The sequence below is a fragment of the Bombina bombina genome, chromosome 5 (assembly GCF_027579735.1).
Source record: "Bombina bombina isolate aBomBom1 chromosome 5, aBomBom1.pri, whole genome shotgun sequence".
NCBI classification, from domain to species: domain Eukaryota; kingdom Metazoa; phylum Chordata; class Amphibia; order Anura; family Bombinatoridae; genus Bombina; species Bombina bombina.
In genome coordinates, this window is record NC_069503.1 from 1,089,762,329 (window position 1) to 1,089,777,890 (window position 15,562).

Consider the following 15,562-nt stretch of genomic DNA (forward strand, 5'->3'; position numbering starts at 1 on the left):
AACCAAAATTCGAGATACTTCTTTCATAGCCAGAGGACTGTGAGTCCCTCCTTGATGATTGATGTATGCCACAGTTGTGACATTGTCTATCTGAAAACAAATGAACAACTCCCTCTTCAGAAGAGGCCAAGACTGAAGAGCTCTGAAAATTGCACGGAGTTCCAAAATATTGATTGGTAATCTCACCTCCTGAGATTCCCAAACCTCTTGTGCCATCAGATACCCCCACACAGCTCCCCAACCTGTAAGACTTGCATCTGTTGAGATTATAGTCCAGGTCGGAAGAACAAAGAAGCCCCCTGAACTAAACGATGGTGATCTGACCACCAGGTCACAGAGTGTCGTATAATCGGTTTAAAGATATTAATTGAGATATCTTTGTGTAATCCCTGCACCATTGGTTCAGCATACAGAGCTGAAGAGGTCGCATGTGAAAACGAGCAAAGGAGATCGCGTCCGATGCAGCAGTCATAAGACCTAAAATTTCCATGCATAAGGCTACCAAAGGGAATGATTGTGACTGAAGGTTTTGACAAGCTGATATCAATGTTAGACTTCTCTTGTCTGACAAAGACAGAGTCATAGACACTGAATCTATCAGGAAACCTAAAAAGGTTACCCTTGTCTGAGGAATCAATGAACTTTTTGGTAAATTGATCCTCCAACCATGATCTTGAAGAAACAACACAAGTCGATTCGTATGAGATTCTGCTAAATGTGAAGACTGAGCAAGTACCAAGATATCGTCCAAAATAAGGAAATACCAATACCCTGTTCTCTGATTACAGACAGAAGGGCACCGAGAACCTTTGAAAAAATTCTTGGAGCTGATGCTAGGCCAAACGGTAGAGCCACAAAACTGGTAATGCTTGTCGAAAAAGAGAATCTCAGAAACTAAAAGTGATCTGGATGAATCGGAATATGCAGATATGCATCCTGTAAATCTATTGTAGATATATAATGCCCTTGCTAAACAAAAGGCAGGATAGACTTTTGACGCAAAAAAACGTCAAAAAATGACGCAACTTCTGGCGACACGTATGACGCCGGAAACAGAAAAAAAAAAACATTTTGCGCCAAAAATGACGCAATAAAATGAAGCATTTTCAGCCCCCGCGAGCCTAACAGCCCACAGGGAAAAAGTCAAAATTTTTAAGGTAAGAAAAAATGATTGATTCAAATGCATTATCCCAAATATGAAACGGACTGTCTGAAAATAAGGAATGTTGAACATCCTGAGTCAAGGCAAATAAATGTTTGAATACATATATTTAGAACTTTATAAAAAAGTGCCTAACCATAGCTTAGAGTGTCACAGAAAATAAGCTTACTTACTTACCCCAGGACACTCATCTACATGTTGTAGAAAGCCAAACCAGTACTGAAACGAAAATCAGCAGAGGTAATGGTATATATATAAGAGTATATCGTCGATCTGAAAAGGGAGGTAAGAGATGAATCTCTACGACCGATAACAGAGAACCTATGAAATAGACCCCGTAGAAGGAGATCACTGCATTCAAATAGGCAATACTCTCCTCACATCCCTCTGACATTCACTGCACGCTGAGAGGAAAACCGGGCTCCAACCTGCTGCGGAGCGCATATCAACGTCTAATCTAGCACAAACTTACTTCACCACCTCCATAGGAGGCAAAGTTTGTAAAACTGATTTGTGGGTGTGGTGAGGGGTGTATTTATAGGCATTTTAAGGTTTGGGAAACTTTGCCCCTCCTGGTAGGAATGTATATCCCATACGTCACTAGCTCATGGACTCTTGCTAATTACATGAAAGAAACTGAAATTATAAGCAGAAGAATCAAACTGAAACAGCTGCCTGAAGTATTTTTTCTACCAAAAACTGCTTCAGAAGAAGAATACACATCAAAATGGTAGAATTTAGTAAAAATATGCAAAGAAGACCAAGTTGCCGCTTTGCAAATCTGAACAATCAAAGCTTCATTCCTAAACGCCCAGGAAGTAGAAACTGACCTAGTAGAATGAGCTGTAATCCTTTGAGGCGGAGATTTACCCGACTCGACATAAGCATGATGAATTAAAGATTTCAACCAAGATGCCAAAGAAATGGCAGAGGCCTTCTGACCTTTCCTAGAACCGGAAAAGATAACAAATAGACTAGAAGTCTTTCGGAAATTCTTAGTAGCTTCAACATAATATTTCAAAGCTCTAACAACATCCAAAGAATGCAATGATCTCTCCTTAGAATTCTTAGGATTAGGACATAATGAAGGAACCACAATTTCTCTACTAATGTTGTTAGAATTCACAACCTTAGGAAAAAAATTAAAAAGAAGTTCGCAACACCGCCTCATCCTGATGAAAAATCAGAAAAGGAGACTCACAAGAAAAGAGCAGATAATTCAGAAACTCTTCTAGCAGAAGAGATGGCCAAAAGAAACAAAACTTTCCAAGAAAGTAATTTAATGTCCAGTAAATGCATAGGTTCAAACGGAGGAGTTTGAAGAGCCCCCAGAACCAAATTCAAACTCCAAGGAGGAGAAAATTGACTTAACAGATTTTATACGAACCAAAGCTTGTATAAAACAATGAATATCAGGAAGAATAGCAATCCTTCCGTGAAAAAGAACAGAAAGAGCAGAGATTTGTCCTTTCAAGGAACTTGCAGACAAACCTTATCCAAACCATCCTGAAGAAACTGTAAAATTCTCGGAATTCTAAAAGAATGCCAGGAAAAATGATGAGAAAGACACCAAGAAATGTAAGTCTTCCAGACTCGATAATATATCATCCTAGATACAGATCTACGAGCCTGTAACATAGTATTAATCACAGAGTCAGAGAAACCTCTTTGACTAAGAATCAAACGTTCAATCTCCATACCTTTAAATTTAAGGATTTGAGATCCTGATGGTAAAAAAGGACCTTATGACAGAAGGTCTGGTCTTAACGGAAGAGTCCACGGATGACAAGAAGTCATGCGGACAAGATCCACATACCAAAACCTGTGAGGCCATGCTGGAGCCACCAGCAGAAAAAACGAGCATTCCTTCAGAATCTTGGAGATTACTCTTGGAAGAAGAACTAGAGGCGGAAAGATATAGGCAGGATGATACTTCCAAGGAAGTGACAATGCATCCACTGCTTCCGCCTGAGGATCCCTGGATCTGGACAGATACCTGGGAAGTTTCTTGTGTAGATGAGAAACCATCAGATCTATTTCTGGAAGTCCCCACATTTGAACAATCTGAAGAAACACCTCTGTGTGAAGAGACCACTCGCCCGGATGTAACGCTTGGCGACTGAGATAATCCGCTTCCCAATTGTCTATACCTGGGATATGAACCGCAGAGATTAGACAGGAGCTGGATTCCGCCCATACCAGAATTCGAGATACTTCTTTCATAGCCAGAGGACTGTGAGTCCCTTCTTGATGATTGATATATGCCACAGTTGTGACATTGTCTGTCTGAAAACAAATGAACGATTCTCTCTTTAGAAGAGGCCATGACTGAAGAGCTCTGAAAATTGCACGGAGTTCCAAAATATTGATTGGAAATCTCACCTCCTGAGATTTCCCAAACCTCTTGTGCTGTCAGAAACCCCCATACAGCTCCCCAACCTGTCAGACTTGCATCTGTTGAGATCACAGTCCAGGTTGGAAGAAAAAAAGAAGAAAAAAAGAAGCCCCCTGAACTAAACGATGGTGGTCTGTACCACGTCAGAGGGTGTCGAACAATCGGTTTTAAAGATATTAAATGAGATATCTTTGTATAATCCCGGCACCACCGGTTCAGCATACAGAGCTGAAGAGGTCGCATGTGAAAATGAGCAAAGGGGAACACGTCCAATGCAGCAGTCATAAGAAGCTAGAATTTCCATGCATAAGGCTACAGAAGGGAATGATTGAGACTGAAGGTTTCGATAAGCTGAAACCAATTTCAGACGTCTCTAATCCAACAGAAACAGAGACATGGACACTGAATCTATCCGGAAATCTAAAAAAGGTTACTCTTGTCTGAGGAATCAACAAACTTTTTGGTTAATTGATCCTCCAACCATGTTCTTGAAGAAACAACACTCATAAAAAGCTGGAAAGGATCTTTCCATTGAAAATGAGCAAAGGGAATTGAATCCAATGCTGTTAAAACTTCTATGCATATATAGCAACTGAAGGAAATAATAGAGACTAAAGGTACCGACAGACGGAACCCAAATCAAATTGTCCCTTGTCTGATAGAGACAAAGATAGTGACATAAACCATCTGGAAACCTAAAAAAGGTGACCCTTGCGTGAGGAATCAAGAGCTTTTGAAAAAAAGATCCTCTAACTATGTCCTGAAGAGCAAGTGAAACATATGAGATTCCGCATCCACAGGAAATAATCTAAATGAAAACAGAAAAATGAAGAATATGCATTTATTGTATCTAATGAAAACAAATAATGCTATCAATGACCATAAAAAAGGCAGAATAGTTTGAATAAAACTCCAAAACCCAGTTCCTAGAAAAAGAACTGGAAGAAATACCCCAGAAGATTCCAGGTCTGAGCAGCGCTTGAGCCATGCTTCAACAGTATCCAGAATATATAGGACAGAAACACACTGAAAGAAAGTGTTAGCCTTACTGGAATAAAATCAAAGAAATTTGGACAGAATAGAACCAAATAAATTTCAAAGAAGTCTTAACCTGCCCCTTACCAGCCAAGCTAGAATACGGCACGTACATCGCAATATTAGGGAGCTGATTTCGAACCCCAATTATAAACATGTTACTTGGGAAAGAACTCAGGAATTCGTTCCTTAATAAGAACAACCAAACTAATATAAGCTTAAAGTTTAGTCTTAGAACTCAATCTTGAAGCCCATAGTAACAGTTAAGAATTGAATCCAATTATAATTGATTATCTTAGAACAAAAGAAATATGGATTTTCTTTTTGTTTTTTTTGTTCTTTGTTGTTGTTTTTTTTTTTTTTTTTTTAAAAACACAAAATTCTTCTAGCTAAAATAGCTAAAGACATAGATTAACCCTCATTTGCGAATATATTCAATAAAATGAAGACACAAATGAAGTCATTAGCATGATAGTCCAGTTTAAAGGACCAGTCAAAACAGAGGACTTGCAAAATGCAAAACAACAAGACAAATGCAACAGCACCTAGTCTAGTAAATGTTGTCCCTTTAACAATGCTAAAATAAATCATAATCTGATACTTAGAAAAGTACCTGAAACTAAATAATTTTCCATAAATAAGATATAACTATATAAAGGAAAATAAATACTATTTTGCTATAACAACAATAGCATAATTAGTAGGAGTAGAGATAGCTCCAATAAATTGGAGAACCCTCCAAATTAAATTTAACTGCTGACAAAGAATATAGTTTAAAAATAAAAGAAACTAGAACTAGTTACCTTAATATCCAAAATAATCAACACCTCTTCAACAAAGAACAAATGTACTTTAATAATAAAAAAAATGTATATAAAAAAGTAGATTTGTTAGTGTCAATATCTGATGAAGAGAATTTCTGAAAGAGAAAAAAACATCATCAGAGAAGGATAAATCAGTATGTTGTTGGTCATTTGAGACTTCAATAATTAAAAAAGAAGTGAAAAAGACCTAAAAATTGATATTAGAAGGCACAAAGTCAGACAAAGCCTTAATCAGAAAAAATATTTCTTAAAAATCTTCTAAACATTTCTTGTACTTAAAAATGGAAATGTATAAAGCATAAATACTAATGGAATCTGCATGTAAAAGTATATCATAATAACTTAATACAAACCATAGCTAAAGATAAACATTTATAACATTTAAAATAAATGAACTTAGCTTTGGTAGAACTGAAACTCAGTTAAGCATTTTTCCAGAAGTGGCTTCTGACTCAGGGACAAATGGAGACATCTTGCAATATGTAATAGAAAAAACAACATATAAAGCAAAATTGATCAAATTCCTTAAATGACAGTTTCAGGAATGGGGAAAAAAATGCCAGTGAACAAGCTTCTAGCAACCAGAAGCAATAAATAATGAGACTTAAATAATGTGGAGACAATAGAGATGCCCATAATTTTTTAGCGCCAAAAAAGACGCCCACATTATTTGGCGCCTAAATGCTTTTGGCGCCAAAAATGACGCCACATCCTGAACGCCGACACTTTTGGCGCAAAAAAAACGTCAAAAAAATGACGCAACTTCCGGCGACACGTATGACGCCGGAAACAAAAAAATGTTTGCGCCAAAAAAGTCCGCGCCAAGAATGACGCAATAAAATGAAGCATTTTCAGCCCCCACGAGCCTAATAGCCCACAGGGAAAAAGTCAAATTTTAAGGTAAGAAAAAAATTGATTAATCCATATGCATTATCCCAAATATGAAACTGACTGTCTGAAATAAGGAACGTTGAACATCCTGAATCAAGGCAAATAAATGTTTAAACACATATATTTAGAACTTTATATAAAAGTGCCCAACCATAGCTTAGAGTGTCACAGAAAATAAGACTTACTTACCCCAGGACACTCATCTACAAGTAGTAGAAAGCCAAACCAGTACTGAAACGAGAATCAGTAGAGGTAATGGTATATATAAGAGTATATCGTTGATCTGAAAAGGGAGGTAAGAGATGAATCTCTACGACCGATAACAGAGAACCTATGAAATAGACCCCGTAGAAGGAGATCATTGAATTCAAATAGGCAATACTCTCCTCACATCCCTCTGACATTCACTGCACGCTGAGAGGAAAACCGGGCTCCAACCTGCTGCGGAGCGCATATCAACGTAGAATCTAGCACAAACTTACTTCACCACCTCCATAGGAGGCAAAGTTTGTAAAACTGATTTGTGAGTGTGGTGAGGGGTGTATTTATAGGCATTTTGAGGTTTGGGAAACTTTGCCCCTCCTGGTAGGAATGTATATCCCATACGTCACTAGCTCATGGACTCTTGCTAATTACATGAAAGAAATGCAATCAGCATAGCCCTCTGACATAGAAAAAGGCAAGAGGCAAACAGCAATGGGGTATAAAACTAAAGAAAAAATGTGACGCCAAGTATGACGCACAACGTAAGAAATTATTTTTGGCACCAACAATATCTGGAAATGACACACTTGCGTCACTAACGATGCAACCGTGTGTAAGGCTTCCGCGTCAACTACGACGCCGGAAATGACAAACTTGCGTCAATTGACATACTTTTCGCAGCAAAGAAATTCTCGCGCCAAGAATGACGCAATAAAGTCTAGCATTTGGCGCACTCGCGGGCCTAATGCTGCCCACAATTTGTAAGAAAAAAAGTAGTCAATTTGAAAAAAAGACTAAACCCCAGGTAAGAAAAAAATATTTCTAAATATGTTTATTTCCCAAATATGAAACGGACAGTCTGCAAAAGGAAATATATGAACCTGACTCATGGCAAATATAAGTACAATACATATATTTAGAACTTTATATAAATGCATAAAGTGCAAACCATAGCTGGGGTGTCTTAAGTAATAAAAAACATACTTACCAAAAAAGACACCCATCCACATATAGCAGATAGCCAAACCAGTACTGAAAGAATTATCAGTAGAGGTAATGGTATATGAGAGTATATCGTCGATCTGAAAAGGGAGGTAGGAGATGAATCTCTACGACCGATAACAGAGAACCTATGAAATAGACCCCCGTTAGGGAAATCATCGTATTCATAAGTGATATTCCTTTCACGTCCCTCTGACATTCTCTGTACTCTGAGAGGAATCAGGCTTCAAAAAAGCTGAGAAGCGCATGTCAACGTAGAAATCTTAACACAAACTTACTTCACCACCTCCATAGGAGGCAAAGTTTGTAAAACTGAATTGTGGGTGTGGTGAGGGGTGTATTTATAGGCATTTTGAGGTTTGGGAAACTTTGCCCCTCCTGGTAGGATTGTATATCCCATACGTCACTAGCTCATGGACTCTTGCCAATTACATGAGAGAAAGGGAAATATAGATAGCCCTGACTCTTGGCAAATATAATCAAATACATATATTTAAAACTTTATAACATAAAGAGCCAAACATAGCTGAGAATGTCTTAAAAATGATACATACAGACAGCCTGCTGAAAAATACCAGTACTGAAAAATATCAGCAGAGGCAATGGTATAGGAGTATAACGCCGATCTGAAAGGGGAGGCAGCAGATGAATCCCTGCATCCGATTACAAAGAGCCTTTGAAAGGATTCCCCATGGGTGAAACCACTAAATCAACAGGTAATACTCTCTTCACATCCCTCTGACAAAAAGTGCACTCTGAAAGGAATTGGGCTTCAAAATGCTTAGAAGCACCTTTCACAGAAAGAAAATCAAGCACATCTTGCTTCACCACCTCCACAGGGAGGCAAAGTTTGTAAAACTGAGGTATGTGTGTGGTGAGGGGTGTATTTATAGGCATTTTGAGGTTTGGAAAACTTGTATATCCCATACGTCACTAGCTCATGGACTCTTGCCACTTACATGAAAGAAAGCTATAATCCAAATGTAACAAATAGAAATATAGTGCAGGCATAATTAAACATACTGTGCAGAGCTCAGAAGCAAATTCTGAGTGTGCTTAGCAGGCTACACTAAACTTACTAAACTTAAAGCAACAGAACCCTCAACAATCCTCAAACAAAATGCTTACCACTCAGCACCTACGTTAACTAGGATTTCATCAGGTGAAGCATATTGCGTCCAGCAGACGAGTACATCCTTAGCAGTGAGAGCACATTATCAAGTATCTGAATTAGTAACAGAATCTACAACTCAGGTGATTGGTGGACAAGTTTACATTTCACCTGGGATAGGGCTGTGGATCTACAATGAGCAGCTAACTGTACACCAGGGGATTGGTGGACAAGTCCACATTTGACCAGGGAGGTCTGCAACATTTCCCAGCGAGAAAAGACCTTTCAATGCGTGGCTGAAAAACTCCTCGTCTGCCCCTCTGTACCACAGATTACTCCAAGAAGGAATCAGGCCTCAGATTGGTTAGAGAATCCCCTTTCAAATGATAAAATATCTTACACTTCACTTTAATCTCACTTCTCATAAAGGAGACAAAATAAAATTACTGAGGATCATGGGAAGTTGGAGGCATTAAAAGTTCTGGTGTGTTGGAGTGGCTTTTGCTTCCTCCTAGTGGTCAGAAGGGTAATATTTCCACACATGATGGCTCGTGGACTCTCACCATCTCATGAAAGAAATGTAAGCATGCATCTTTGAAAGAAAACCAAATCAGCTATATTTTCAGATTTCCATATTTTCAAATCTACAAATGCTTGTTCTCAACTTTTGTTTCATGCGATTGTGGACTACAGAAACCTATGTCTTAATTACTTAAATAAAAAATTAGAACACTTAGCCATGTAACAAAGAAGAATAAAAGTGTTGGCATTTTCTACATAATACCTACCAAATCCCCATGTATTTTCAGATGAGCTTGAAGTTTGTATTTATCCGGACTTGAGTATTCACAGCCTTCAGCTGGACATTTAAGAGACATGTTGCTATGCTTTTGCATGACATGTCTTTTGAGGCAGTTCTTGGTGATTGAAGAGTAAGAACATTGGGAGCAGTAGTACAGATGTTCTCGTGTATGAGTTCGAACATGCATGTCATAATGCATCTGATACCAGAACAGTTTGCCTAAAAAATAAATTAATGAATTAAATATGCGTAAATCTCACATTTTAGACATAGCAGCAGAATAAATGTATTAAAACCCTTTTTCTTTCACATGATTGCATCCCATGTGTTATTTAACAAACATTATATAAAATATATATTTAAAAGGACATTCTACTTGAAAATAGTTATTAAAATATAGATAATCCCTTTAATACCCATTCCCCTGTTTTGCATAACCATATTAATTTACTTTTTACCACTATGATTACCTGTATTTGAGCCTCTGCAGACTGCCCCTTATCTCACTTCATTTGACAAACGTCTGCATAACCATTATCATTCTCCACCAGAGCACAATGCTATCTATAGGGCACACATGAGCTAGCAGTGTCTAACTGTAAAAAGCTAATAAAAAGCACCATGATAAGAGGTGGCCTGCAGGGGTTTAAAACAAAAACAAATTTAGAGGTTATAAAGTATAATAATATAACAATGTTGGTCGTGCAAAGCCGGGAATGGTTAGAAAAGGTGTTTAAAACAAAAAAAATTAAGAAGACTGTCCCTTTAACATACATTAGATAACTTTCTAAATTACATTTCAATATGCAGCATCATTAAAGGACCACTCAATGCAGTAGAATTGCATAATTGTCAAGTGTATACTAAAAATACAATTTAAAGCCTACTCTGAATTTCAAATGAACAGAAAATTTATTTTTTCTCCCATTTTCTGGACCCTTGTATCATGTGACAGACATCAGCCAATTACTGACTAGTATACGTATACCCTGGGAGCTGGTGCACATGCTCAGTAGGATCTTATTCCCCAAAAAGTGTGAATACAAAAAGACTGTGCAAAACGTGATACTGAAAGTAAATTAGAAAGTGTCATAAAACTACATGCTCTTTCTGAATCATAAAAGTCTATTTTGATTTGAGTGTCCCTTTAAGTAGTGACAACTACCTGATTCTTCACATTAAAAATAGACCCATACAAGTACTGCTGGATAGATGGCCTCTAAAAAATGGAGCAGGTAGAAACATTGCTAAAAAAACTGAGGCGTTGGATACCACCCCTACATATAACCCTCACATTCATTGAGTGAGTTTACCCAAAGCCAAATAAAGACATTTTTCTGAAAGAGAAAATAAATTGTATTACCCTAAAATTCCTCACTGTACACTGGCTGTGAACTGTAAAAGTACCGCTGGTTCGGTACCAAAGCTGGACATAATGAAGGCTAGAAAAAGGAAGAAAGCCTCTGCTAAGGAAAGTGGTGGTATATATGTAAGTGACCAAATGTCGCTTGCACTGAAACAAGCACATTAAAATGGTACATTTCAGTGAAAGTATGCTTGACTGCATGGAATATCAGGAAGAAAATGGATAATTGAATAGAAACATAGATTTTGAAAGCAGATGAGAACTGTAGACCCAACAAGTCTGCTTATAATTAGTTTTTAGGGAAGACCAGCTTATCACAAACCTTCTTAAATCACCCACAAGTTAAACTAAACTTCATGTCGAGATTGTAATACAACCGGGGGTTCTAAAAAACATAATTTATGCTTACCTGATAAATTTATTTATTTCCTGATATGGTCCATGGAATCATGAATTACTAGTGGGAATATCACTCCTGACCAGCAGGAGGGGGCAAAGAACACTACAGCAAAGCTGCTTTATATGTCACTTCCCTTACCCATAACCTCCAGTCATTCGGCCGAAGGAAAAATGGAAAAAGAAGATAACACAAAAGTGTAGAGGTGCCTGAGGTTTTAGAAAAAAACAGAATTTATGCTTACCTGATAAATTACTTTCTCCAACGGTGTGTCCGGTCCACGGCGTCATCCTTACTTGTGGGATATTCTCTTCCCCAACAGGAAATGGCAAAGAGCCCAGCAAAGCTGGTCACATGATCCCTCCTAGGCTCCGCCTTCCCCAGTCATTCGACCAACGTAAAGGAGGAATATGCATAGGAGAAATCATATGATACCGTGGTGACTGTAGTTAGAGAAAATAATTCATCAGACCCGATTAAAAAACCAGGGCGGGCCGTGGACCGGACACACCGTTGGAGAAAGTAATTTATCAGGTAAGCATAAATTCTGTTTTCTCCAACATAGGTGTTTCCGGTCCACGGCGTCATCCTTACTTGTGGGAACCAATACCAAAGCTTTAGGACACGGATGATGGGAGGGAGCAAATCAGGTCACCTAGATGGAAGGCACCACGGCTTGCAAAACCTTTCTCCCAAAAATAGCCTCAGAAGAAGCAAAAGTATCAAATTTGTAAAATTTGGTAAAAGTGTGCAGTGAAGACCAAGTCGCTGCCTTACATATCTGATCAACAGAAGCCTCGTTCTTGAAGGCCCATGTGGAAGCCACAGCCCTAGTGGAGTGAGCTGTGATTCTTTCAGGAGGCTGCCGTCCGGCAGTCTCATAAGCCAATCGGATAATGCTTTTAAGCCAAAAGGAAAGAGAGGTAGAAGTCGCTTTTTGACCTCTCCTTTTACCAGAATAAACAACAAACAAGGAAGATGTTTGTCTGAAATCCTTTGTAGCCTCTAAATGGAATTTTAGAGCACGAACTACATCCAAATTGTGCAACAAACGTTCCTTCTTTTAAACTGGATTCGGACACAAAGAAGGCACAACTATCTCCTGGTTAATATTTTTGTTAGAAACAACTTTCGGAAGAAAACCAGGTTTAGTACGCAAAACCACCTTATCTGCATGGAACACCAGATAAGGAGGAGAACACTGCAGAGCAGATAACTCTGAAACTCTTCTAGCAGAAGAAATTGCAACCAAAAACAAAACTTTCCAAGATAATAACTTAATATCTACGGAATGTAAGGGTTCAAATGGAACCCCTTGAAGAACTGAAAGAACTAAATTGAGACTCCAAGGAGGAGTCAAAGGTTTGTAAACAGGCTTGATTCTAACCAGAGCCTGAACAAAAGCTTGAACATCTGGCACAGCCGCCAGCTTTTTGTGAAGTAAAACAGATAAAGCAGAAATCTGTCCCTTCAAAGAACTTGCAGATAATCCTTTCTCCAAACCCTCTTGTAGAAAGGATAGAATCTTAGGAATTTTTATCTTGTTCCATGGGAATCCTTTAGATTCGCACCAACAGATATATTTTTTCCATATTTTATGGTAAATTTTTCTAGTTACAGGCTTTCTAGCCTGAATAAGAGTATCAATGACAGAATCTGAGAACCCACACTTTGATAAAATCAAGCGTTCAATCTCCAAGCAGTCAGTTGGAGTGAGGCCAGATTCGGATGTTCGAACGGACCTTGAACAAGAAGGTCCTGTCTTAAAGGTAGCTTCCATGGTGGAGCCGATGACATATTCACCAGGTCTGCATACCAAGTTCTGCGTGGCCACGCAGGAGCTATCAAGATCACCGAAGCCCTCTCCTGATTGATCCTGGCTACCAGCCTGGGAATGAGAGGAAACGGTGGGAATACATAAGCTAGGTTGAAGGTCCAGGGCGCTACTAGTGCATCTACTAGAGTCGCCTTGGGATCCCTGGATCTGGACCCGTAGCAAGGAACCTTGAAGTTCTGACGAGACGCCATCAGATCCATGTCTGGAATGCCCCATAATTGAGTTATTTGGGCAAAGATTTCCGGATGGAGTTCCCACTCCCCCGGATGAAATGTCTGACGACTCAGAAAATCCGCTTCCCAATTTTCCACTCCTGGGATGTGGATTGCAGACAAGTGGCAGGAGTGATTCTCCGCCCATTGAATTATTTTGGTCACTTCTTCCATCGCCAGGGAACTCCTTGTTCCCCCCTGATGGTTGATATATGCAACAGTCGTCATGTTGTCTGATTGAAACCTTATGAATTTGGCCTTTGCTAGTTGAGGCCAAGCCTTGAGAGCATTGAATATCGCTCTCAGTTCCAGAATGTTTATCGGGAGAAGAGATTCTTCCCGAGACCATAGACCCTGAGCTTTCAGGGGTTCCCAGACCGCGCCCCAGCCCACCAGACTGGCGTCGGTGGTGACAATGACCCACTCTGGTCTGCGGAAGCTCATCCCTTGTGACAGGTTGTCCAGGGTCAGCCACCAACGGAGTGAATCTCTGGTCCTCTGATCTACTTGGATCATCGGAGACAAGTCTGTATAATCCCCATTCCACTGTCTGAGCATGCACAGTTGTAATGGTCTTAGATGAATTCGCGCAAAAGGAACTATGTCCATTGCCGCAACCATCAAACCTATTACTTCCATGCACTGCGCTATGGAAGGAAGAAGAACAGAATGAAGTACTTGACAAGAGCTTAGAAGTTTTGATTTTCTGGCCTCTGTCAGAAAAATCTTCATTTCTAAGGAGTCTATTATTGTTTCCAAGAAGGGAACTCTTGTTGACGGGAATAGAGAACTTTTTTCTACGTTCACTTTCCACCCGTGAGATCTGAGAAAGGCTAGGACAATGTCCGTATGAGCCTTTGCTTGTGGCAGAGACGACGCTTGAATCAGTATGTCGTCCAAGTAAGGTACTACTGCAATGCCCCTTGGCCTTAGCACCGCTAGAAGGGACCCTAGTACCTTTGTGAAAATTCTTGGAGCAGTGGCTAATCCGAATGGAAGTGCCACAAACTGGTAATGCTTGTCCAGAAAGGCGAACCTTAGGAACCGATGATGTTCCTTGTGGATAGGAATATGTAGATACGCATCCTTTAAATCCACCGTGGTCATGAATTGACCTTCCTGGATGGTAGGAAGAATTGTCCGAATGGTTTCCATTTTGAACGATGGAACCCTGAGAAATTTGTTTAGGATCTTGAGATCCAAAATTGGTCTGAATGTTCCCTCTTTTTTGGGAACTATGAACAGATTGGAGTAAAACCCCATCCCTTGTTCTCCTAATGGAACAGGATGAATCACTCCCATTTTTAACAGGTCTTCTACACAATGTAAGAATGCCTGTCTTTTTATTTGGTCTGAAGACAATTGAGACCTGTGGAACCTTCCCCTTGGGGGCAGTTCCTTGAATTCCAGGAGATAACCTTGAGAAACTATTTCTAGCGCCCAAGGATCCTGAACATCTCTTGCCCAAGCCTGAGCGAAGAGAGAGAGTCTGCCCCCCACCAGATCCGGTCCCGGATCGGGGGCCAACATCTCATGCTGTCTTAGTAGCGGTAGCAGGCTTCTTGGCCTGCTTACCTTTGTTCCAGCCTTGCATCGGTCTCCAGGCTGGCTTGGTTTGAGAAGTATTACCCTCTTGCTTAGAGGACGTCGAATTTGAGGCTGGTCCGTTTCTGCGAAAGGGACGAAAATTTGGTTTATTTTTAGCCTTAAAAGACCTATCCTGAGGAAGGGCGTGGCCCTTTCCCCCAGTGATGTCTGAAATAATCTCTTTCAAGTCAGGGCCAAACAGCGTTTTCCCCTTGAAAGGGATGTTAAGCAATTTGTTCTTGGAGGACACATCAAAAAACTCTAAGCCATCTCCGTGGAGATGTTGCCTGTGCAACGGCAAAGAGAATGACTGGGGAAGGCGGAGCCTAGGAGGGACCATGTGACCAGCTTTGCTGGGCTCTTTGCCATTTCCTGTTGGGGAAGAGAATATCCCACAAGTAAGGATGACGCCGTGGACCGGACACACCTATGTTGGAGAAATAACTGTCTTAAATAAAGGGTGGGCCGTGGACTCATCATATCCAGAAATAAATAAATTTATCAGGTCAGCATAAATTATGTTTTCTTTCCTAAGATATGGTGAGTCCACGGAATTATCAATTACTAGGGAGAATCAATACCGAAGCTAGAGGACACAGATGATAAGTGAGGGACAAGATGGGTAGACCTAAACAGAAGGCACCACCACTTGAAGAAACCTTCTCCCATAAGAAGCCTTAGCTGAGGCAAAAGTATCAAATTTATAAAACTTTAAAAAAGTATGCAAAGAGGACAAA

General features: G+C 39.7%; 1 protein-coding gene across 2 annotated transcripts in view; it reads right to left on the reverse strand.

The window, feature by feature from the left end:
- ZFAT (zinc finger and AT-hook domain containing) overlaps positions 1 to 15,562 on the reverse strand; it is a 478,376-nt gene that overhangs the window by 218,054 nt on the left and 244,760 nt on the right. For both annotated transcript variants that reach the window (XM_053715378.1, XM_053715379.1), the window contains exon 7: positions 9,413 to 9,645. In XM_053715378.1, coding sequence (XP_053571353.1) covers positions 9,413 to 9,645 — 233 coding nt within the window. The remainder of the gene's footprint in view (positions 1 to 9,412; positions 9,646 to 15,562) is intronic.